The 24,322-nt window shown below is 47.1% G+C and overlaps 1 protein-coding gene and 1 long non-coding RNA gene across 2 annotated transcripts; both read left to right on the top strand.

Moving 5' to 3' along the window:
* The first annotated feature begins 10,110 nt into the window (after positions 1-10,110).
* Positions 10,111-11,068, top strand: LOC139830911 (uncharacterized). Its single transcript, XR_011744427.1, has 3 exons — positions 10,111-10,269; positions 10,372-10,482; positions 10,600-11,068. It is a non-coding gene; the product is annotated as an uncharacterized lncRNA (long non-coding RNA).
* Positions 11,069-12,756: 1,688 nt separating this feature from the next.
* LOC127293922 (amino acid transporter AVT1H) lies at positions 12,757-15,116 on the top strand. Its single transcript, XM_051323630.1, has 2 exons — positions 12,757-13,133; positions 13,732-15,116. Exons 1-2 carry the CDS (start codon positions 12,848-12,850, stop codon positions 14,877-14,879), a joined length of 1,434 nt encoding a protein of 477 aa, XP_051179590.1. The 5' UTR covers positions 12,757-12,847; the 3' UTR covers positions 14,880-15,116.
* Positions 15,117-24,322: the final 9,206 nt, after the last annotated feature.

The raw sequence follows: 24,322 nt of genomic DNA, 5'->3' as shown, positions 1-24,322 counted from the left end.
ATAGCCTTCTCTTATTTCATAAGAGATCATCCCTTAACTAAGAGAAGATAACCTTATCTTTCTTTTTCTCTCTCCTCCAAATAAGCAAAAAATCCGATTTGGCAAACATAAGGAAAGGTTGGCGTCACTCCATTGTATATGCTTGGTGAAACATGAATTTAACACTGTAGTGGAAGAAAAGTTCACGTACATAACTCCCACAGGTCTTTTACCTAGGTAGGGGCTGGTAGAGTAGTTAAGATGGGGAAGAGAATTAAACTCATTCCTATTTTCCTCTAAAACAAAAAAAAAACAAGACTCCCATTCCTATTCCTACCATTGCCAAACAGGTTGTCAAGATTGTTTTAGTTATTACTACAAAAAAAACTATTTTTTTAAAATGAAACAAATTTTATCCCACAACCCTCACTGGTAGAAAAACAGGCTTCCGGTGAGCCCCATAAGTCGCGAAGCTGTAGGAACCGCGACTAATGGGACCTTTAGTCGCGGTTCGGGAGGCGAACCGCGACCAAAGGCCTGGGCCCAGGGTGCTCGGTGGCCAGCCGGTGCACGTGGGGGGCTTTAGTCGCGGTTGGCCAGGCCAACCGCGACTAAAGGCCGGGCCTTTAGTCGCGGTTGGCCAGGCCAACCGGGACTAAAGCCCCCCCCCCCGATATATACCCATCCAGCAGCCAACACTTAGCCATTTGGAGCCATTCTCTTCACAAACTTCACAAGTGGGTGTTAGGTTTGCTTTTGGTTCCTCTTATGCACATAAGGTGTTTGATGAAATGCCCCAAGAGCATGAAACAAACATGATATGAAGTGTTGGAGCCACACTTGAGCTTTCTCATTTATTTTTTCCTCCTCGATCGCGGTTAGCAACTTGAACCTTTGATGTGTCGTTGATAAAATATGCATGTGTGTGTAGTTCATTGTTTAATTTATATTGTTTGTAGCTAGTTAGTTTAACAAATGCATGATGGTTAATTATATATTTTATATTATAATAATGCAGATGAATCGACAATGGATGTACGGTAACCGACTCTCCGGCGAGTTCAGTACGGGTTTGAAAGATTTCCTCGTAGTGGCTAATGCGAACAAGCAGGGGGGTTTTGTTATCTGTCCATGTGTTAACTGTATGAATTAGAAGGGTTACTCTTCCTCAAGAGATGTTCACATGCACCTGCTTCGGCACGGTTTCATGCCAAGCTATAATTGTTGGACCAAGCATGGAGAAAGAGGGGTTATAATGGAAGAAGATGAAGAAGGGGATGATTTCATCGATGAAAGCTATCTTGCTCATTTCGGTGATACTTTCATGGAGGATGGTGAAGGTGAAGGGGAAGGTGAAGGGGAAGGTGAAGAAGAGGCACGTGATGATCCCGTTGATGATCTTGGTCGGACCATTGCTGATGCACGGAGACGTCGCGAAACTGAAAAAGAGAGGAGAATTTGGCTCGCATGTTAGAGGCTCACCGGAAGGCGCTGTACCCCGGATGCGATGATGGTCTGAAAAAGCTGGGCTGCACACTGGATTTGCTGAAATGGAAGGCACAGGCAGGTGTAGCTGACTCGGCATTTGAAAACTTGCTGAAAATGTTGAAGAATATGTTTCCAAAGAATAACGAGTTGCCCGCCACTACGTACGAAGCAAAGAAGGTTGTCTGCCCTCTAGGTTTAGAGGTTACGAAGATACATGCATGCATCAACGATCGCATCCTCTACCGCGGTGAATACGAGAATTTGAATGAATGCCCGGTATGCACCTTGCATTGCGTTATAAGATCGAGGCGATGACCCCGGTGACGATGTTGAGGCCGAGAAACCCGGGAAGAGGGTTCCCGCCAAGGTGATGTGGTATGCTCCTATAATACCACGGTTGAAACGTCTGCTCAGGAACAAAGAGCATGCCAAGTTGTTGCGATGGCACAAAGAGGACCGTAAGTCGGACGGGGAGTTGAGACACCCGCAGATGGAACGCAATGGAGAAAGATCGACAGAGAGTTCAAAGATTTTGCAGCTGACGCAAGGAACATAAGATTTGGTCTAAGTACGGATGGCATGAATCCTTTTGGCGAGCAGAGCTCCAGCCATAGTACCTGGCCCGTGACTCTATGCATCTACAACCTTCCTCCTTGGTTGTGCATGAAGCGGAAGTTCATTATGATGCCAGTGCTCATCCAAGGTCCGAAGCAACCCGGCAACGACATCGATGTGTACCTAAGGCCATTAGTTGATGAACTTTTACAGCTGTGGGGCAGACCTGGTGTCCGTGTGTGGGATGAGCACAAAGAAGAGGAATTTGACCTACGAGCGTTGCTTTTCGTAACCATCAACGATTGGCCTGCTCTTAGTAACCTTTCGGGACTGTCAAATAAGGGATACAATACATGCACGCACTGCTTACATGAGACTGAAAGTGTTCATTTGCCAAATTGTAAGAAGAACGTGTACCTTGGGCATCGTCGATTTCTTCCGAAAGGTCATCCGAGAAGAAAGAAAGGCAAGCATTACAACGGCAAGGCAGATCACCGGCCGAAGCCTGCGGAACACACTGGTGCTGAGGTATTTGATATGGTCAAGGATTTGAAAGTCATCTTTGGAAAGGGTCCTGGCGGACAATCAGTTCCGAAGGGAGCTGACAGGCACGTAGCCATGTGGAAGAAGAAATCTATATTCTGGGAGCTAGAATATTGGAAAGTCCTAGAAGTCCTCTCTGCAATCGACGTGATGCACGTTACGAAGAATATTTGCGTGAACATCCTAAGCTTCTTGGGCGTGTATGGGAAGTCAAATGATACAAAGGAAGCACGGCAGGACCAGCAAAGTTTGAAAGACCCTGATGACCGGCATCCGGAACGGTTTCAAGGCCGTGCCAGCTACGCTCTGACCAAAGAAGAGAAGGTCATCTTTTTTGAATGCCTGAGCAGTATGAAGGTCTCGTCAGGATTCTCGTCCAATATAAAGGGAATAATAAACATGGCAGAGAAAAAGTTCCAAAACCTGAAGTCTCACGACTTCCACGTGATTATGACGCAATTGCTTCCGATTGCTTTGAGGGGGCTCCTGCCGGAAAATGTTCGAGTAGCCATTGTGAAGCTATGTGCATTCCTCAATGCAATCTCTCAGAAGGTAATCAATCCAGAAGTTCTACCACGGTTACGTAAACGATGTGATCCAATGTCTTGTCAGTTTCGAGTTGGTGTTCCCGCCATCCTTCTTCAATATTATGATGCACCTCCTGGTTCACCTAGTCGATGAGATTTCCATTCTCGGTCCTGTATTTCTACACAATATGTTCCCCTTCGAGAGGTTCATGGGAATATTAAAGAAATATGTTCGTAACCGTGCTAGGCCAGAAGGAAGCATCGCCAAGGGCTATGGAAATGAGGAGGTAATTGAGTTTTGTGTTGACTTTGTTCCTGACCTTAAGCCGATTGGTCTTCCTCAATCGTGGCACGAGGGGAGACTAAGTGGAAAAGGCACGATCGGAAGGAAATCAACGATATGTATGGACGGCCATTCTCTGACTGAAGCACACCACATAGTTCTGACCAATTCCAGCTTGGTGGCTCCGTACTTTGAGAAACACAAGAATATTTTACGCTCGGACAACCCCAGGAAGCCTCGAATCCTGGATTAGGAAGGCCCACATGGAGACTTTCGGCAGTTGGTTGAGAAAACATTTAATGAGTGACGATCATGTTGTAGATCAGCTGTACATGTTGGCCAAGACACCATCTTCGACTATAACGACTTTCCAAGGGTACGAGATAAATGGGAATACATTTTACACGATCGCCCAAGATAAAAAGAGCACCAACCAAAACAGTGGTGTCCGCTTTGATGCAGCAACCGAGAATGGGCAAAAGGTCACATATTATGGTTACATAGAGGAGATATGGGAACTTGACTATGGACCCTCCTTTAGGGTCCCTTTGTTCCGGTGCAAATGGTTCAAGCTAACAGGAGGTGGGGTAAAGGTGGACCAGCAATACGGAATGACAATGGTGGATTTCAACAATCTTGGTTACCTTGACGAACCATTCGTCCTAGCGAAAGATGTCGCTCAGGTTTTCTATGTGAAGGACATGAGTAGCAAACCGAGGAAACGGAAAGATAAGAAAACGATCAGTACATCATGCGATGATCCAAAGCGCCACATTGTTCTTTCAGTGGAAAAGAAACATCGTGGGAGTGGAGGACAAGATGACATGTCGAGAAGATTATAATATGTTTGCTGAAATTCCGCCCTTCAAAGTGAACACCGACCCAAGCATTAAGTTAAATGATGAGGATGCTCCATGGATACGGCACAATCGTAAGCAAGCAGGGACACAAGGGAAGAAATGATGTGTAATAATTTATTGTACCAAACTTTGTTGAATGAATCATGTGAATTATATTACCCGTGATGTGTTTGGTGTCCATTTTCGAATGATTCAATTGACTCGAGATAGCACTCGATGATACATGAAATTTGGAGTGATTCTGTCATACTCCTGCATACAGGAAATTTGGAGTGACTAAGTCATACTCCTGCATACATGAAATTTGGAGTGACTAAGTCATACTCCTGCATACAGGAAATTTGGAGTGACTAAGTCATACTCCTGCATACAGGAAATTTGGAGTGACTAAGTCATACCCCTGCATACATGAAATTTGGAGTGATTTAGTCATACTCCTGCCTAGGCGTATAATATGCATACTCGTAGTCTTCATAGCCGCCGCCGTTGTCTTGGTAGTCGTCGCCTTCTAAGTTGCCGAAGGCTGCTGTCGTCGGCTTTGTCGTCGGCTGCGTCGTCGGGCGGCGCTCGTGGCTCGAATCGAGGGTAGCGCGGGCGGGGATATCGCCGGCCGTGATGTAGTCCATGACGCTCTGCAGAGTCCGGCCGTACCACCATAGCCGACGGCCGGCCTCGTGGAAGTTTCCAGGAGGCGGGACCGTCCTCCTCATACTCGGGCGAGCGCCCTCTCACGCCGATTGATGAAGAAGGCGTCCCAAGTATGCTGGTTATCGGGATGCCGGCGGGGATTCATCCGCTGCTCGGCGTGAGGTCGAGGTAGTAGTGGTTCGTGATGGCCGCCGGCGCCAGTACCACGAGGACGGGAGGGACCGGCACACCGCCGACGCTTAGGCTCCGGCCGGCGGGGACGCAGTAGCCCGGTGGGCAAGGGTAGTTCGAGGCGCAAAGCTCCTCCACCTGCTTTGGTAGGTTAGAGTGGGTGCGGTGGAAGCCATGAGAGAGTGATGAGAGATTGTAGAGATGTGATAATGCTGGCCAAGCCGGGCTACCTATATGTAGTGACAAATGGCGGGAAAAATGGGAGCGGGAAGACAGGAGGCGGGAAGAAAGAGGCGGGAAGAAAGTGGCGGGAAGAAAGAGGCGGGAAGAAAGTGGCGGGAAGAAAGTGGCGGGAAGAAAGAGGCGGGAAGAAAGTGGCGGGAAGAAAGAGGCGGGAAGAAAGTGGCGGGAAGAAAGTGGCGGGAAGAAAGAATTTTTTGATATATTATTTTTCTGATTTTTTTGATATATTATTTGTATTTTTAAGAATTTGAATTGAATTAGTTTTATTTTTTTGATTTTTTTGATATATTATTTGTATTTTTAAGATTTTTAAATGAATTAGTTTTATTTTTCTGAATTTTTTCATATATTATTTGTATTTTTAACATTTAGAAATGAATTAGTTTTAATTTTCTGATTTTTTTGATATAATATTTGTATTTTTAAGATTTTTAAATGAATTAGTTTTAATTTTCTGAATTTATTGATATATTATATGTATTTGAAACATTATGAATGGCCAACCGCGACTAAAGGTCATTTCCCGCGGGAACCGCAAATGGGGCGAAAAAAAGGCTTTAGTCGCGGTTGGTGAGGCCAACCGCGACTAAAGGTATTTTAGTCGCGGTTGGCCTCACCAACCGCGACTAAAAGTGCTTCCCTATAAATATTTGCAAGCGCGGACGGCCGCGCACTTCTTCTTTCTCCGCCGAACCGTCGCCTCGACTCTGCGCGCGCGTCGCCGCCCTCTCGTCTTCTACGCCGTCGAGCTGCCCGACGCCGCGCGCGCCGTCGCCGTCGTCTTCTACGTCGTCGCCCTCGCCGAGCGCGCCGCGCGCCGCCGTCGCCGTCGTCTTCCCGTAAGAACCGCGCCGCGCGTCGCGTGCCGCCTCGTCTCGGAGACGCCGCGCGCGCTGCCTCCTCGTAACCGCTGCCGTCCGCTGGCCGCCACACGCGCAAGGCTGGCCGCCGTGTGTGCTTCGCGCCGCCGCGCTTTTTGCATCCGCTCGCTGCCGCTGCTCCCGCTGGCGCCATTGTTTCGGAGAGATCGAGAGAAGCAGAGAGGGAGAGAGAGAGGCGTGGCGCGCGCGCTGGCCGATTTTTTATTGTTTTTTTTGTTTTTTTTTAGTTTGTAACTAACTTTTGTTAATTAAAAATGTAACTTAATTAAATTATTATGTGAAGAACTAATTTGTAACTAACTTTTGTTAATTAAAAATGTAACTTAATTAAATTATGTGAAGAACTAATTTGTAACTAACTTTTGTTAATTAAAAATGTAACTTAATTAAATTATGTGAAGAACTACTTTGTAAATAAGTTTTTTTAATTAAAAATGAAACAACTTTGTTATAAAAGAACGACCGTCGCCACCGCTGCCCCTTTCGCTTTCGCACCCTTTCGCCACGACCCGCGTGTATATGGAGGGGGCGGCGAGGCCCTCGCCGCCCCCTCCGTATACGCGCGGGGTTTTTTTTTGTTTTTTTACGAGAGAGAGGATCGGCACCGCCACCTCCACTGCCACCACCCTTTCGCCACCGCCACCGGTCTCTCGGTCACGCGGTCACTGCGAGGCGAGGTCGATCGTCCGCATATACACATCTAATACGCGTCACCGCCACCGCCCTTTCGCCACCGTTTACACGGTCTCTCGGTCACGCGGTCACTGCGTCCCCCCTCTCGCCTCCCGCTCGTCGCCCTCTCTGTTTATATGTAGAAGAGATGTGATAATGCATATACACAATTAATTTGTTTTGACTACATGTTTTCAGGACTGACATATGGCGGACGATAGAGCTGACCCGATTCTGGACAACTATGATGCGGACCTTGAAGAACATATGTTCGGCATCATAAAAGGCGATATTCTATATGTGCCGACCGGACAAGAAGAAGATGATATCTCTTCTTATCTGAACCTTGAGGGTGAAGATGAAGGGCGCCGTCAGCAAGATGATGCCGAAGAAACGTCGATAAACGACGATCTTCAATTGGAAGTAGCAACCACCTCCGGCGCCGAGGTATATATATACATATTGAGCGTCTGGTGATACAAACTAACTGATTTGAATAAATGTGTGTGTACTAACGCGCGCGACTCTCTTTCTTATTTTAGCCCTCGGCCGGATCGTCGAAAAAATCGAGTACGTCGTCAAAGCGTGGCGCAACCAAGACGATGAAACCAAACGAAACATGCACCATCGAGGTTGTCGATGAAGAAACCGGCAGGCCGCTGGAGCCCAAAGAAGAACGCCACCAAGTTTATCGGCCAATGCGGAGCCGTTGTTAGAGACAACGTCTCGATCACCGTCCAGAGTGGAATGAGCCAAAGAAGGCACGTCTTGGTTTCACTTTTGTCGATAAGAGAACAAAAAAGATTGCTTCAACAAGCTTATGGAACATTTCGTTCTACCTCCGGAATACCGCAAATACGATGAGAAGGGTAACAAGATTCAGAAAACAAGGAGAGGTGCAAGCTAGTCAAACAGTTCGCTCTTTCTAAGATGTCCAACGCATTCCGGAAATACAAGCAAAATCTAGCCCATGACTTTGTCAAGCAGGCAAGACTCCGGATTTCAAAGGACAATATGAGAAACCGCAACATGATTGGCCGTAATTTGTGAAGCAAAAGAAATCGGAGCAGTTCCTTGAAATATCGAAAAAAATAAGGAGAATGCGGCCAAGAAGGAGTACAATCATATTATGGGGCCAGAGGGTATCGCTTTTGGCAGCCTAAGTGGGAGAAGATGGAGAACGAGCCGAGGCGCGAGGAATCCGTCCGTGCACGGAGGGATGGGACCCAAGGGCCAAAAGCTGGTGGTACGGGCATGGGGGATCGCTGAACCCGGAGACAGGGGAGTGTGTTTATCGTGTCAAAATAATTAAACCCACCCAAAAGCTTATTGAGGCAATGAGGGATGCTCAAGAGGGAGGATCAAGTTCAACGGAGAGAACGACGCCCGACAAAAGCCCTCGGGAATCCTGAACACGGAGGACATGTACGAGGCATGGGGCCCATTCCGTGGAAAGTAGGGTTCCCCCAGAACGATGACCCGTACGGTTACAGAAGCCGTAAGAGAAAGATGGATCGGGATGCAGATGTTGTGGCGCAGTTGGTAACGGAAATGGATGTGATGAAGAAAACCGTGAGTGTACTAGTAGCCGAAAGAGATGCAGCTCGGGCGCAGCATGAAGATCATCCAATGGATCTCGGAAGCCGAGCCGGAGAAGAAGCAGCGTGGCTTCCACGGAGGCCTCACCGGCTGGTGCACCGGCGATCGAAATTACTGCACCGTAGCCTGCGGTGGTCGAAATTACTGCACCGGAGCCTCCTCGCTACCCCGTGGACGATATAAAGGAGATGAAAGCATGTCATCTCGTATTATCCTATCGGGAACATGTCCATGAAGGTAGCCATCGGCAGTGCTTTACCACCTAGAGCACTCCACCACAACAACCCCATTCAAGATGGCTATGCTCGTGTCACGGTGGAGGAGATAGTCCAAGGGTTTGAGGACACGGACATTGACATTGCTACACCTGAAGGGGTGAAAAGACTTGGAGATGTCAAGCGCCGATTCATTCTATGGCGAGAAGAAATTTATCAAGTTTCCGGGCGAGGCGCCAACAAGTCCACCCCTACGGTGGTGGTGGTGGCGGTGGCGGTGGCGGTGGCGGTGACGGTGGCGGTGGCGGTGGTGGTGGTGGTGCTTCACCTACACCTCCTTCCACGTCAGCCGACGCCGCCCCCAATTCACCTCCGGCGGGTAAGCGTACGCCGCCCCCGATCCTCGTCCGCGGGTGATCGGACACCGCCCCCAATCCACCTCCGGCGAAGAAGCAGAAGCAGTCCTGGGTTATTAACCCGGACCCTTATGTACCTAGAAGCACCAGGATCCCACAGCCATCACTGAAGCCTCTCAGCACAAGCCCTTGGGAAAGTAGTGACTATGAAGTCGACTCACTCGAGGCTGCTGATTAGGAGAAATGTAAGGCGGACTGCAAGAAGAAAAAGAGAGCCCGAGCCCAAGCAAGTATTTTCTCGACAAGGAAAAGAGCTGGGCTAAGTCATTTTGAACACACCGTCCCAAGCCGCGAAGAATCTGCCTCGACGACTATTTACGTGAACTTCGTAGGCAAGCACTCGCGTTCAAGAGGAACCAAGAGTTGGCGGAGAAGAAAGCCTTGGAGGAGGCCGAGAAAAATTAGAAAGGGGAAAGAAGTTGCCCAGCTCGGGGAACAAAGTAAACAATCGATCGCCCCGCTCATAGTGCAAGCCGCCGGTCCGGATGCCCCCGATATCATAGCAGCGGCGGCAGACATGGATTGACCGTAACGAGTGCCGCAGAACAAGCGGCCGACTTAGGTATCACTCTTCGTGCAATCGTTAGGCCTTGATGAGGCGCCAATGAAGGACGTAGTATTTACATATGTGAAGAATGGCCCTCTCGTCGAGCCTGCGCGAGGAAGAGGATCTACCTCGACAAATGAAAGGTCTCGCTAAATTGGTACAAGGGTTACATAAAACTTAAAAACGCCAAAGACTATATTTATGCGGAAGTTAGATATGAGCATCACTTCAAACATTACTATGTACAAATTCATCTGAGTGAATTGTTCCAGCTTTTCAATCTGCGATCTCGACAAATCTATCATCGGTTGCTACGTTACGTAAGTGATTTATTAATTTCTACCCCATCTCGTTCATTGCTCGCACTATATATATATATATATATATATATATATATATATATATATATATATATATATATATATATATATTGTCCTAACTATCTTGTTGTGTACGCTATTATGCGAGAATGAAGAAGCGGGAAATGCGAATAAGGAACATCCATGATGTTGGGTTCATTGACCCACAAATCGTTAATTCATATGTGTTAGAACACCACCCCGCCGACGTGGAGGATGACCTGTGGCGGTTTATTAGAAAACAGAAACTCAAAAGTGATATTCTATTTCCTTACCATTTTGGGTGAGTGTTTCTGTCTTGAGCACATTCTCTTTTGTTTACTCCATGCATGGTATGTGGCTAATCGATGAGTTATGCATGATTGTGCATGTATCGTGTCCGCAGGTTCCACTGGATTCTTATGGTAATTCAATTTCACACCTCCTCAGTTCTCGTCCACGACTCTCTGAATATGGATCCGGCGCTTTGGGCCGACATGAGAAAAATGATGCAAAAGTAATTATTTTCATTCATTTGCGCTCTATATCGATCGGCCTATTTCGTTCATCATTTCCTAATATCAAGTAACTAATTAATAACTCTCTTGTTCATTTAATTTTCTTTGCCTCGTAGGGTTTGGAGACGGTTCGTAGATACCAAGGCCGGTGAATTCAAAAAAGAGCTACATTTTAAAATGGCAGTGCGGACGACTGGGGATATTCAGCCACCGGGGACCAATCTATGTGGATACTATGTTTGTGAGAGGATCCGGAGATACTGCAATGAGCGGGACCAGAAGTGTGAGAACAACATCATGAGGAATAACCTCCGGAAGACGCTTAGTCCAGAAGCTCGCTTCCGACCACTTCAAGAGGAACTAGCTGGATGGTTGGCGAGGGAAGTCATCGATCCTAGAGGAGAACACCATTACGATGACGTAGAACTTCATATGCACTAAATTATGGATGGAAACTTGTTCAAAATTGTATATGGTCATCCGATATTGAATATATATTGTATATTCCTCTTGAATTCTTTTTGGTTCTAATTTCAAATTTGTTTGAAATTGTACATTCATATGCATGTATGTAGTGCCGTAGAATATGTGAAACTCCTTCAAAATTAAAACCCAAAAGAAATAAAACAATACAAATTAAAAAGAAACCAGATTTAGGGGGAGGGGGGGCTAAACCCTAAACCCTGCGGAGGCCTTTAGTCGCGGTTGGCCAGAAGAACCGCGACTAAAGGTCCTCCGCCCTGGCGCTTGCCTGCGGCCCACGTGGACGGGCCTTTAGTCGCGGTTCATAAGGAACCGCGACTAAAGGGGGGGGCCTTTAGTCGCGCTACTTTGGTCGCGGTTGCGCAACCGCGACTAATGGCAGTTGCGAACCGCGACCAAAGCCCCTTTTTCCACCAGTGCCTGAATTGAAGTGATGAAACGTATGTAGTAAGTTAGTCAGATCTCTCTTACATTTGTGAGTGCAAGAATATGGAGTACGGGGAATCTGCCTGAAGATGGATGAGCTGAATGTTTTCCTCCTTGAGGAGGCAAATAAGGCATTGCCTACTTGTCTAAGAGCTGGACGATGCTTGTGAGCAGGAATGATTGGAGCGGGTTTGGTGGGATATTGCTACTATCATATCCCAAATTATATTTTCCTTAGAGATGGTGTCGGACACGATAGTGTTCAGACAGAAATACATATATGCAGATAGTTAATATCAGCCATGGACATAGGTTGAATATGGATTGCGTGAAATACGGACAATCCCAAAACACAAATGTTTGCGGATATGCAAGCAAAAGAAATCAATGAACAGTAAGGCTTCCTAAATACAACTGCTTATACAGTTCAATAAAAAGATTTAACACATAAGTATGTAACTTCGCATGATGTGCAACTGCTGAAAGATGAAGTGATGGTAAACTTTCCCTTTTCGAATACTGCGTTGATTGTGTGCTTCCTCTGAGCAAGAGGAATGATGGAAAGAACCACAGTTGGGCAGCATCCAAGAAGTGATCAGGATACGGCGGCTAAGAGGAAGCACAAAATCAACGTATCAATCAACCTGGTTTTTCTCATCCACCACTCAACTTCACGTCTGACGAACACAAATTCCTGCGACAAATCTTATTTGTCTGGCGGCAGCGATAAACAAGATCCAAATTATGCGAACAAAAGTGAATACAGGCTGACCCTGTTGTTACGATGAATCTTGGGCTGCTTGCTTGGGTACCAATACCATGTTGCACACTTGCACTCCATCTCAAGTAGGACGATGGTGGCGCCTTCCATTTCCTGGCTTCCTGGACCGGTTGCCACATTCGCGGAACAAACCGGTCCTCGTTGGCTCGATGGAATCCGAATCCTGACTCCACTGCAATGCAAATTGGCATCAAATGTTGGACCTCTTGCCACGCCGCCCCCAAATCCAATTCGCTTACACGACTTACACGAGAGGCAGATTCCGCTACTTTAATTCCCAGGTTCACGCGGGTGCCGCCCTTGTCAGTTGTCACTCAAGACACTCACAGACTCACTCTTCATAATTAAGTTTATGGCTCTAACTGACTCAGCGGAAAAAAGAAGTAAACATATCTAAACAGAGAATCTAATTTGCTCGAACATTGTATATTTGTATGTCGTTGCCAAGCAAGCTCCACTAACTTCGTCAGTAGTGATCACGTGCTAGCTTCAGGATTTCCATCTTCCCTTCTCCATCTTGGCCATCTGTAGTCAAGACACGCCTATAAATAGGCACGAGCACAACGTCCGTGTTCAACAAGGCCAGTACAGCAGCACATTCAGCTACACACACGCACATAGATAATTAACACGTACGCTTGCTAGCTACTAGATCAACACTAACGGAGGCAGCAATGGCGAGCTGGTGGTGCCGGTTGCTGTGCCCGCAGCCTAAGCAGGTGGCGAGCGAGAGCGTGCACGGTGCTCGGCTTGCGGCGCAACGGCTGTGCAGGCGCTGCGATGCCTGCGACGTCGAGGCCGGCGAGCCTTGCAAGTGCGCACGGGGGCAAGAGGAAGAGGGGGAGAAGGTCGCTGGCGACGGGAGGGTCGTGGCCGTGGCAATGACCGGTGAGCAGCACTACAGCAAGCCTACCAGCACCTTTGTCCAGTCGGTCATCAACATGGTTGGGATGCTCATAGGTACGAAGCTTAATTACTCACACACCGTGTAGTATTTGGTTTGCCTTGACCAAGGCTTTGACTATAATTAGTCTATTGATAGTATAATTTATGTGACATAAAATTGCTATCACCGTTCCTATTCAAAAGTATTTTTATTATGATTGTGAATTATATCGTTAAGAACAGACACTATATTGCAGCAAAGCAAACCGGCCATTAAGACCTTTGTGTCAATTTCATATATAGTAGGGCATCCCATCATGCCATCTCCCAACAAAAGCGAACCAACTAGTAGCTTCGGTTCAGAAGAATCAACATTTAAGCTTGACCCACATGTCATGTACAGAATAATGAAAATAAAAAGTTGCATGCAAGTACTTCTTAATGCATGTGTCAACATGCAAAGCGGTTCAAAACATATATAGCAGAAAAATGGCTACCGATTTTCACTATGCCACATTTCTTGATTGAATCGGCTTAACATAGTGCATTCTAGGTCGCATGTCAAATGTATAATTCTTGGTTAAACTTCAGTTGACGGAAATAAAATATGCTTTTTAATTTTGAAATGGATGAAGTAGTTTTGCTGAAATCACTAATTCGAATTTGTTTTCAGGACTTGGGCAGCTCTCCACTCCCTATGCCTTGGAAAACGGCGGTTGGGCCTCAGTTTTCCTCCTTGTGGGCCTAGGCATCATGTGCGCCTATACCGCACACATCATCGGCAAGTGCCTAGACGAGGACCCTAGCTCCAAGACATACCAGGATATCGGCCACCAGGCGTTCGGCTCAAAGGGTCGAGTGATCGCCTCCGCATTCATCTACCTCGAGATCTTCTTCGCTCTGGTCTCTTACACCATCTCCCTCAGCGACAACATCCCGCTCGTCTTCGCCGGTGCCCGCCTCCACCTGCCATGGCTACACCTCAGTACCACGCAACTGCTCACTATCATCGCCGTCTTGGTGGCCCTTCCTAGCCTCTGGCTAAGGAACCTGTCATCAATATCCTTCCTCTCCTTCGTTGGCATCGTCATGTCGATGATCATCTTCGCCACCATCGTCTGCACCGCGGCCTTCAGCAATGTCGGCCTAGGAAAGCACATCCCTGCCCTGAGGCTTGACAGGATCCCGGCGGTGTCCGGCCTGTACATGTTCAGCTACGCCGGCCACATCGTGTTCCCCAACATCTACACGGCCATGAAAGACCCCTCGAGCTTTACCAAGGTCTCTATCACGAGCTTCTCCCTGGTCACCGTGCTCTACACGGCTCTGGCGTTCGTCGGCGCGAGCCTCTTCGGCCCCACCGTGAACTCCCAGGTCACGCTCAGCATGCCGCCGCGGCTCGTGTTCACGAGGGTGGCGCTGTGGGCGACCGTGCTCACGCCGGTCACCAAGTACGCGCTGGAGTTCGCGCCCTTTGCCATCCAGCTCGAGCACCACCTGCCGGCGACCATGGAGCCTCGCGCCCGGGTAATCATCCGTGGCAGCGTCGGCTCGGCGGGGCTTCTCCTCATCCTGGCATTGGCGCTCTCGGTTCCATATTTCCAATACGTGCTCAGCCTCACCGGATCGCTCATCAGCGTGGCCATCTCGGTCATCTTCCCCTGCGCCTTCTACCTCAAGATCCGCTGGGGCGGGCTGTCGCGGCTTGTCATCCTGCTGAATGCGGCAATGATCGCCCTTGGGTTTGTTCTTGCTGTTGTGGGGACTGCCTCATCGGCTAAGTTGCTGGCGCAAAGTATACAGAGTGGGCATGTAGCGTAATTTGTACTCCCTCTATTTCATATCAGTCGCCACATGTCTAGACATGTGTCTAGATATATACTATCCAAATCAGCGATAAATATATAAAACGTGATACTCTAGTAGCAGTATCAAAATGTATAGCTTTATAAAATGCTTGATGTGGTACTTGATACTTGTGAATCAAGCTAGTGTGCTTTAGGCCTGTATGTACGTCACATGAAGTAAGAAATAAATCAATACTCTTCGCTCGTCTAACTTGTTGAATAATGGTGTTCTCCCCCAATAAGAAGAGAACAATGGTGTTCTAAAATGTAATGCAGCTACACGGTGTGCGTGTGTACCTAGTGGTGTGCCTACCCCTACTTAGCTATTTCTTATTGGATTCCCATGGCGTGTCCTCAAACTTGGCATTGCCCTCACACTCGAGAAATTTGTCGAACTCGATGTGCTAGTTGGTGGAGTTCATGTGCACGAGATGGCGACCGGCGAGGAACTCATTGTAGATGATAGTGGCGGCGATGTGACAGTTGCGATGGGCTTTAATGGATCAGCCTGTGGAACTACTCGGAAGTCGTGCGACTGGCAGCCTGACCGAAGATGGACTTTTGCATGCATTGACACTGAACCCATTTTAGTTCTGGGCGGCACGGCTTCTTCCACATCCGACAGTACCACCGCAACTTCTGCAACCAGTTGGCCATGATCTGGTTTATGATTGTGTCGCATGAGGAAGCTGCTCTTCCCCATCACGCCGGTTACTACCGAAGACATTTCTAAAGGATTTAGAGGTGCATAGGGAGAAGAGGCAGGTTTGAGGTCGATAAGCGGCGGCTGCGGCTAGAGAGATCGGAGACTAGTGAATTTAGATTGGGGATTTGGACTGGTTTGAAGATATTGGAACTTTGATGGCTTGTTTGCTAATAACATGAAGAAGGTACGCAAATAAAACAAATAAATAGAACAAAATCATTTTCCTACCGATTTCTTTCTTTACTTTGTCGTTCGATTTTTTTTATAATAATTACAATGATATATTTATAGTATCAAATATTACATGGTAGAAATTCATAAGTTGTCTCCAACAACTACATAATAACGCACAAAATAAACGAGTAAATCTTCGAGGTCTTTAAACTCTTTTTTTTCTCATGTGACACGGTCTTATGCTTTTCTAAATGCGACCAAAGAAGGATAACATAAGTATCAAACCACCTACCTGTAAATACCAATGAAGGTTCTTCCGTAATTTTTAATTTGAGACGCACACAATGCCAATATATGTGCATGCACTCAACCATTAAAGTAATCAACCAATATTGACAAGAGTACGAACACCAGTATGGCAGGAAAAGCAACCTATCGACTATGTTGTCGTTGTTGGGAGCCGAGAGTACAAATAACCATTGTCAAGGACGTAGCAGTCGTGACAAATGTTACAAGGACAATCCTTCTCCCGACAACCATGATAAAAAATTCCAAAATCAATTTGGCTAAGGAAGATCCGAATGCCCATACCTAGGGCGATTTGCACAAAAATAACCCAAAAGTGAAAGAAAAGCACAGAATGACCCTCCGGCGAAACTATTTCACCAATCTAACCCTTTTGTGTGGCGCCCCTTCCACGGGCGCCACACATGCCCATGTGGCTCCCCTCCTGCCGGCGCCACTGACCCAGCCGACGTGGCCCCCTCGCCGCTGAGCTGGTGCGCCCATCCGACGTGGCAGCATGTGTGGCGCCCCTCCCAACGGCGCCACACATGCTAACTTATATGAAGTTTTGGGTCGAAAACATCCAGGGGCTCCGGAACCTCTGGGACTTAGCCGTTTTGCGAGGCTCGATGTGTGGCGCCGACACCACGGGCGCCACACTAGCCTGTGTGGCGCCCATGCCACGGGCGCCACACATCCACTTAAGTGTGGCGCCCGCGCCCGCGCCCAGCCCGACCCAGCCAGTTCTTCTCTCTGTTTCCTCTCTTCTCCCTGGAAACCGCCGCCGCCGCCCGACTCCCCTTCGTCCCCCCCACCAAATCGACCAAGCAATCGTCAGATCAGGCCGGCCAAGTCCTTCCTCCTCCATTCCTCAAGGTATTCCCCTTCGATTCCCTCTGATTCGTCCACTATTGTTGGTGGATTTGGTAGATTTGGATATGAACCATTGATTTGGATATGAACCATTGATTTGGATATGAACCATTGATTTGGATATGAACCATTGATTTGGTGGAACCCTAGATATGTACCATTGATATGTTGGTGCAAGATTTTGGTGGATTTAGATATGAACCATTGATATGTTGTTCTTGACTATATTATGAAATTTTACATGTATGTGTTGAAATGGCTATGTATGTGTTGAAATGGATATGTAAGTGTTGAATGTGTATGTGTAGGAACCCTAGATATGTTAGTTGATTTGGATATGAACCCTAGATTTGGATATGTTGGTGGATTTGGATATGAACCCTAGATTTGGCTATGTAGATATAAAATGGTTATGTATGTGTTCAAATTCTATGTATGTATGTATTGAAATGTCTATTATTTGTGATGGAATAACTCATATTTTGGCTCATAATATGTTGATATAGAATGGCTCATAATATGTTGTATGTGTTGCTCATACATGTAGGATGGTGTGGCTTCTGGATGAAGAGTACGATAGGTTGCACCGGGCTGTTCATATGACGGAGAAGGGAACGGATCTTCAACCTTTGAAGATTCGTTACCATGGCACATCGGATATACCGTATGACGAGAGGTACACGGAGTTCATCCGGCCTACCGGTCTTCTCCCGTTCATATCCCTTGTAAGCCGTGGGGGGCCACTCATGAACCCCTCGGCACTCACCGCCCTTGTCGACCGGTGGAAGCCGGAGACTCACACCTTCCACTTGAGGGCCGGCGAGATGGCCCCTACTCTCCAGGATGTTTCCATGATCCTTGGACTACCTATTCAGGGCGAGCCGCTGTGTATGAACACAGCTTCTGATGGGTGGCGCGAGCAGATGCAGGTGCTTATTGGCATGGCTCCTCCGCTGCCAACAGAACCAAAGAAGAGAGCTCCCGCCGGCGCGTCTTTCGAATGGATCAGGACTAACTTTGGAGAATGCCCGGAAGAGGCCGACGAGGACACTCGGAGGACGTACGCCCGCGTGTACTTATGGTACATGATTTCGAGGACTCTCTTTCCTAACAGTGGGGGGAAGCTGGCCCATTGGTGTTGGCTGAAGGCGCTAACGGTGTTGGATAACCGTTGGAGTTGGGGAACAGCGGCACTTGCCTACCTCTACCGGCAGGTGATGATTTGCTATATGTACTATTTTCCTATAGTAGTGTGCTAGACAGAGTACTAACCAAATGTCTTACGTGCGCAGTTGGACGAAGCTTGTCGCAGAACTGGGAGCAGGACTGGGAGCGGCGGTATTGGTGGATGCATGCTCCTACTTTCCGTATGGAGCTGGGACCGCCTATCAGTTGGGCGGCCTAGGGTACTCAACGAGAGGCCATGGCCTCATTACCCTCACTTTCCTGATCGGGAGCCCACTTGGGCATACCTTTGGGACAATGTCTCGGAGATGTCGGGCGATCCAAAGATCATGTACATGCAAAGTACACTGCGGAGTTGGACACTCTTACCGCTGAGCAGGTAACCGATCACTCTTTTGCAATCCTAGTTTTCATTGATTCTACTGACATGTTCTAAATTCTGAGATGTTTGTATGCTGCAGGTGGAATGGGAGCCATATGGTAGCTACTACCGTATTGGCGCGTCGATGACTGACCTCAACCACAAGTGCACGGAGGAGGCGCGGTTACGCGTATGCGCTGCCCACTCATATGCATGTGGCTTGTTGAACACCACCAGCCGCAAAGAGTGATGAGACAAGTTTGGGCTGTATCAGGAGTGCCCACCAGTGTGGCAAGACACGGACAAGGCGCTTCATAGGTAAACTTCTGGAATCATGCGATGGAAGATTCTTGATAGAAGAGGTACAAACTAACTTGTTGATTCTTGCAGGCTTGATAGGCAGCGGCAGAGGAAGATCACAAATTAGCCAGTCCATCATAGCGGCCACATCGCAGCGTTCCAACAGTGTTTGGAAGCGGCATGGAATGCTGGCCCTGAGCAGATTGTGCCTCACAACTTCGCCGCTTTCAACAACTACCTCGAGTGGTTCCATGAGAACACGCGTATCGAGTTAGTTAAGCACGCGTATCCTGAGGAGATCTTGGACGACCCCATCCGGATTCGATGAGGTTGGGCAAAGCCGACCTGACATTTGCTCGCGAGAGGGAGATCGACTTCTATTGCTTCCGAGCTGAACTTCGTGGTATTCTATTCTCTCACTAACTAGTACATCATCTACATTGCCATGTGAACGCTTCAATTGTGTATGCTATATTTGTCACAAGCGGAAGGAGATCGAAAAAACAGGCGAGGAGTGCGAGGTTATGTGGGAGCGAGAGCGGGAGAGATGACAAGCACTTTGTCCGACTGCGGTATTTCATTAAGGTATGATCACCAACTTTGAATGTACGATACTATGATGTGGTGGATTTGTAACCATGAACGGGATGACGCAGAACACTGCACGAAAGATGCGGCGGTTAGCCAGCTTGCTAGGTTGCCGGGAAGCCGAAATCGCTACATCTTCCTCTTCAGAAGAGCGGGAGGTATGGACTATTTTGTTGCTGTCAAACATGTTCTTACTAATTTCAACTTTGTAATCTCATGTGTTCGTGTCTGTGAAGATTCCTGAGGACGAGCTAATTCTGAGTCAAGCCATACTTCCAAAGCGTACCTCGAAGCAAGCCTCACGGTCAGCTTACCAGTTGAAGCCAAGGGGCAAGGGTCCAAACCGGTACACTCCGGAAGATTATGTCAACCGAGGAAAGAAGGTTGTCACTGAGGAGGACGAGGGGCCGCGGCGGAGATCAGCTTTGTCGAAGATGAGGAACGACGAGCCGTTCTCTTCAGAGGAGGAGGAGGAGGATGAGGAGGAGGAGGAGGAGGAGGAGGAGGAGGAGTAGGAGCAGGAGCAGCAGCAGGAGCAGCAGCAGGAGCAGCCACGGCAGCGGACGAAGAGGATGGCCGTCCGGAAGCAACCCGCGAGGACGGCACGTCGAGGACGCTACTAGGATGTGCCCACGTGTTGTTGTGAACTCTATATTCATAAGTATCGATTTGTGAACCCTATGTCATGTCGAACCATGGTCTGTAATGCTACTTGTTGTTTCAATCTACGTGCTCCAATGTGACCTATGAAGTGTTATATGTGTATGTCATGAAATTGCTACTTGTTGTGTCCAATGTTGTACTCGTAACTGTTGGAGTTTGGTAGGATTTTTCATGTTTTTAACAAAAGTCAATGTGTGGCGCCCTTCCAACTGGCGCCACAAGTGCTTGTGTGGCGCCCGTGGCATCGGCGCCACATATGCCAACTTATATCAACATTGGGTCGAAAACATCCAGGGGGCTCCGGACGATAAGTCCTTAGCCGTTTTCGCGAGCCTCTATGTGTGGCGCCCGTGGAATCGGCGCCACAGATGCTAGTGTGGCGCCAGTGGAGTCGGCGCCACACATCGAGCCTCGCAAAACGGCTAAGTCCCAGAGCATTTGTCTCACAGTATGGTTGGGCAATTCCAAGTGCATGTGTGGCGCCGTTGGGAGGGGCGCCACACATGCTGCCACGTCGGATGGGCGCACCAGCTCAGCGGCGAGGGGGCCACGTCGGCTGGGTCAGTGGCGCCGGCAGGAGGGGAGCCACATGTGCATGTGTGGCGCCCGTGGAAGGGGCGCCACACAAAAGGGTTAGATTGGTGAAATAGTTTCGCCGGAGGGTTAGTCTGTGCTTTTCTTTCACTTTTGGGTTATTTTTGTGCAAATCGCCCATACCTAGAGAAAATTAATCTTGCAACACCACCATTTGCATCGGGAAGGAGATCTCATCATCAAACGAAGATCTTGATGAGTAGATTTTATATAGTGTTTTGAATATACTTTTTTATATGAAATCCCTCATCACATGCTCCATCTAGCAATTATTATGTCCATTATATACACGATTGCTTATTTCCATTCATTTACATGTGATATTTGCACAATAGTTGTTTTATTAAGATTTTATCACTTTTCTTTGTCTTTGGTGTGTGTATGTGTTCTAAATATTTATGAACAAACCACAGTGAAAGGAGCCAAGAGGATGCATTATGCAGGAGTTACATGCACCAAGACTTAGCCATTTGAAGGGTGGATGAAAGTACACGGATGTCGCCTAGAGGGGGGTGAATAGGCGATTTAAAACTTTTACGAGATGAGCTTAACAAATGCGGAATTAAACTAGCGTTTTACTTTGTCAAGCCCAAAGCCTATATACTATGGTTCACCTATGTGCACCAATAACTTATGCTAAGCAATACAAGCAAGTATGTGCTAGCAAGATATATATAACTTCAAGCACGATGGCTATCACAAGGTAAAGTGCATAAGTAAAGAGCTCGGGTATAGAGATAACCGAGGCACGCGGGAGACGATGATTTATCCCGGAGTTCACACTCTTGCGAGTGCTAATCTCCGGTGGAGAGGTGCGGTTGCTTAGTGCTCCCGAACGCCACAAGAGGCTCACCTTGAGGTGTGGTTGCTCGATGCACACCAACGCCACAAAGGCCTCACCCCAAGATGCGGTACTCACACCACACACCGAACGCCACGAAGGCGCCTCACCTAAATCTCCGGTGATCCTCGCCACAAAGGCCTAGGTCACGGTTCCACTAAGGGATTTCCTTCGAGGCGGAAACCGGGCCTTACACAAAGGTTGGGGCACACATCCACAACTTAATCGGAGGCTCCCAAAAAATCACCACAAAGGTCTAGAATCCGTCTAGGGTTCCAAGAACCCAAGAGTAACAACCTTCTTGCTTTCACCACCACGAATCACCGTGGAGAACTCAAACTGATGCACCAAATGCAATGGCAAGAACACCACAAAGATGCTCAAGTTCATCTCTCTCAAATTCCAACAAAGCTACAAAAGCTATTGGGGGAATAAGAGAGGAAGAACAAAGAGGAGAACACAAAATTCTCCAAGATCTAGATCCCAAAGATTCACTCACAAAGAGATGATTTGGTTTGGTCAAAGTGTGGATCTAGATCCCCTCAATCTTTCTCTCAAAAAGATGCAAGAATCATGGGAGGGAGAGGGAGATAGCAAGCTCAAAGAAGGTCAACAATGGAGGCAAAAACGAGCTCAAACGGTTGGGAAACTTTGGGGAAGAAGGCCCCCTTAAATAGGGCAAGAGAAATCTGCCCGTTATGCACAAAACTCGTCAAAACCGGAACTTCCGGTCATTTGGGGCGGAACTTCCGCCCCCCGGAAGTACCGGCCAATTTCCGGGTGAAGTAGGGCGTCCCCGGGAAGCTTACAGTATGTTTTCTGCGTGCAGAATCGTCATTTCCGGAAGTTCGGCGGAAGTAGGGCGCTTCCGGCCAACTTTCGGCCAAAAAACTGCTTCACGGAAACTTGAATAACTTTTGCATCCGGACTCCGATTTTGATGATCTTGGGCTCATTTCGAAGCTAGTAACAAGCTCTACAAGATCATGCAGGGAACCATCATAGTCCAGTAAGTTAGGATAGAAATAAATGATGAAAGGTTTGACCTATCTAAAAAAGACATGCCGGTAAAACCTCCAACCTCGAAAATGCAACAACTTGAGTTAGAAAACTCGAATTTGGGTGAAACCAATTTTGTTGTAAAGAAGATGACAAGAGCTACCCCACAAAGAGTGAAAAGCTTAAGAACAAGTGGGGTAGGTTTTTCTATGTATTTTAGAGTGAAACCTCTCAATACGAGAAACCGAGAAAAACTCCAATATCGAAAACGCAACAAGTGATTAATGCGGAATCCATTTTCGATGAACTAGAGCTTGTAATGAGAATAAGCACAAGCTCTAAAACACCATATGGATAAGATACAAATAACAACCAAGAAAGATGATGCAAGGATGCAAAGGTTTGAGCTCTCCGAAAGATACGATCGAGTTACTCACTCGAGAGCCCTCTTGATAGTACGGCAACTAAACTATAAACCGGTCTCCAACTACACTATGAGACCGGTGAGAAAGAAACCCTATCAAGAGCAAACCTTATACTTGCGCATTCCACTTGAGCTCGATGATGACGATCTTGACCGCAACAAGATGGAACACCTTTCTTACTTGTGCTTGCTTGACGAAGTCTTGTAGATTGCTCCCCCATAAACCACCATGGGAGAGCTTCTTCTTCGACGCAACTTCACATATCCATGATCACCATATGGATGGCAAGAGTCAATCAAAGGATCTCTTCAAGATGGCTCATCTTGAACTAGCAATTCATTTCTCCATGGCAAGCTTCAAGCTTATGATCTCTTCGAGTTGGCTCATCTTGAACTTGCACTTCATTTCTTCATTCTTCATCATGTTGATGTCTTGAAGTAACTTGAGGGCTCACTTCATCTTCATCTTCAAGACATACTTGACACTTGATATCATTCATCAATTTCTTCTTATTGCAACCTAATACAAACATGTTGATGTCTTGAAGTAACTTGATGGCTCACTTCATCTTCATCTTCAAGACATACTTGACACTTGATATCCTTCATCAAATTCTTCTTATTGCAACCTTGAAGCCAACATATGGTTCAAGAATTGCCTATGGACAACTCCTACAAATATAACTCAATGCAAACATTAGTCCATAGGGATTGTCATTAATTACCAAAACCACACATGGGGGCTCCATGCACTTTCAATCTCCCCCATTTTGGTAATTGATGACAATCTCTTTGAGTGGGTTTATATAAGGAATTGAAGTAACAAACAAGTTGAATATATAGAGCAAACTCCCCCATATTATATGCATGTGTGAATGATCTTGACTTTCATTGCATATATTGGCATTCAAAGCCTAGTGGAGTTTCCTCTAACTATTCAACTATGCAAAGCAACAAGATGCAATGCAATAAAGGCAGATGCTTAAGCACAAAGCAAATACATAACCAAATTCCCTTAAACCCTACAAACTTCTCCCCCATTGGCACCAATTGCCGAAATGGGTGAAAAATTTAGAAGGCCAATATAGTGAGAGTTCCTCCATAGCGTGTGCATTTCTCATAATTTGAGTGGAATCAAATGCACGTAGCCAATGACGAATATTCGGAAGGAATCACACTATAGAAAGGATCAAAGATTGCAAAAATATAACAAAGTCAAGCAGCTTCAACAAATGAAGCAAGCAACCAAATGAACCACAAAGAAGGTACCAAAAGAAAGATAGATATTATGATAAGATCAAGAAGATTGCTCTAAATAATATGAGGAAGCTCCCCAAGGTTTGTGCACAAAACTAGAAAATTTGCATTGGAGTATAAAGTACACAAACATGGAATCATCACTCCCATAATATCATTCAAAAACAA

This window comes from Lolium perenne, chromosome 4 (genome assembly GCF_019359855.2).
Source record: "Lolium perenne isolate Kyuss_39 chromosome 4, Kyuss_2.0, whole genome shotgun sequence".
Classification (NCBI taxonomy): Eukaryota; Viridiplantae; Streptophyta; class Magnoliopsida; order Poales; family Poaceae; genus Lolium; species Lolium perenne.
Note: the sequence above shows the minus strand (reverse complement) of the source record. Positions and strands in the feature narration are given on the sequence as shown.

Excerpts from the sequence above, each read along its gene's own strand:
- LOC127293922 (XM_051323630.1), top strand. The coding sequence starts at position 12,848 with ATGGCGAGCTGGTGGTGCCGGTTGCTGTGCCCGCAGCCTAAGCAGGTG. Across the intron at positions 13,134-13,731 it reads CATGGTTGGGATGCTCATAG|GACTTGGGCAGCTCTCCACT; the intron begins GTACGAAGCTTA and ends ATTTGTTTTCAG.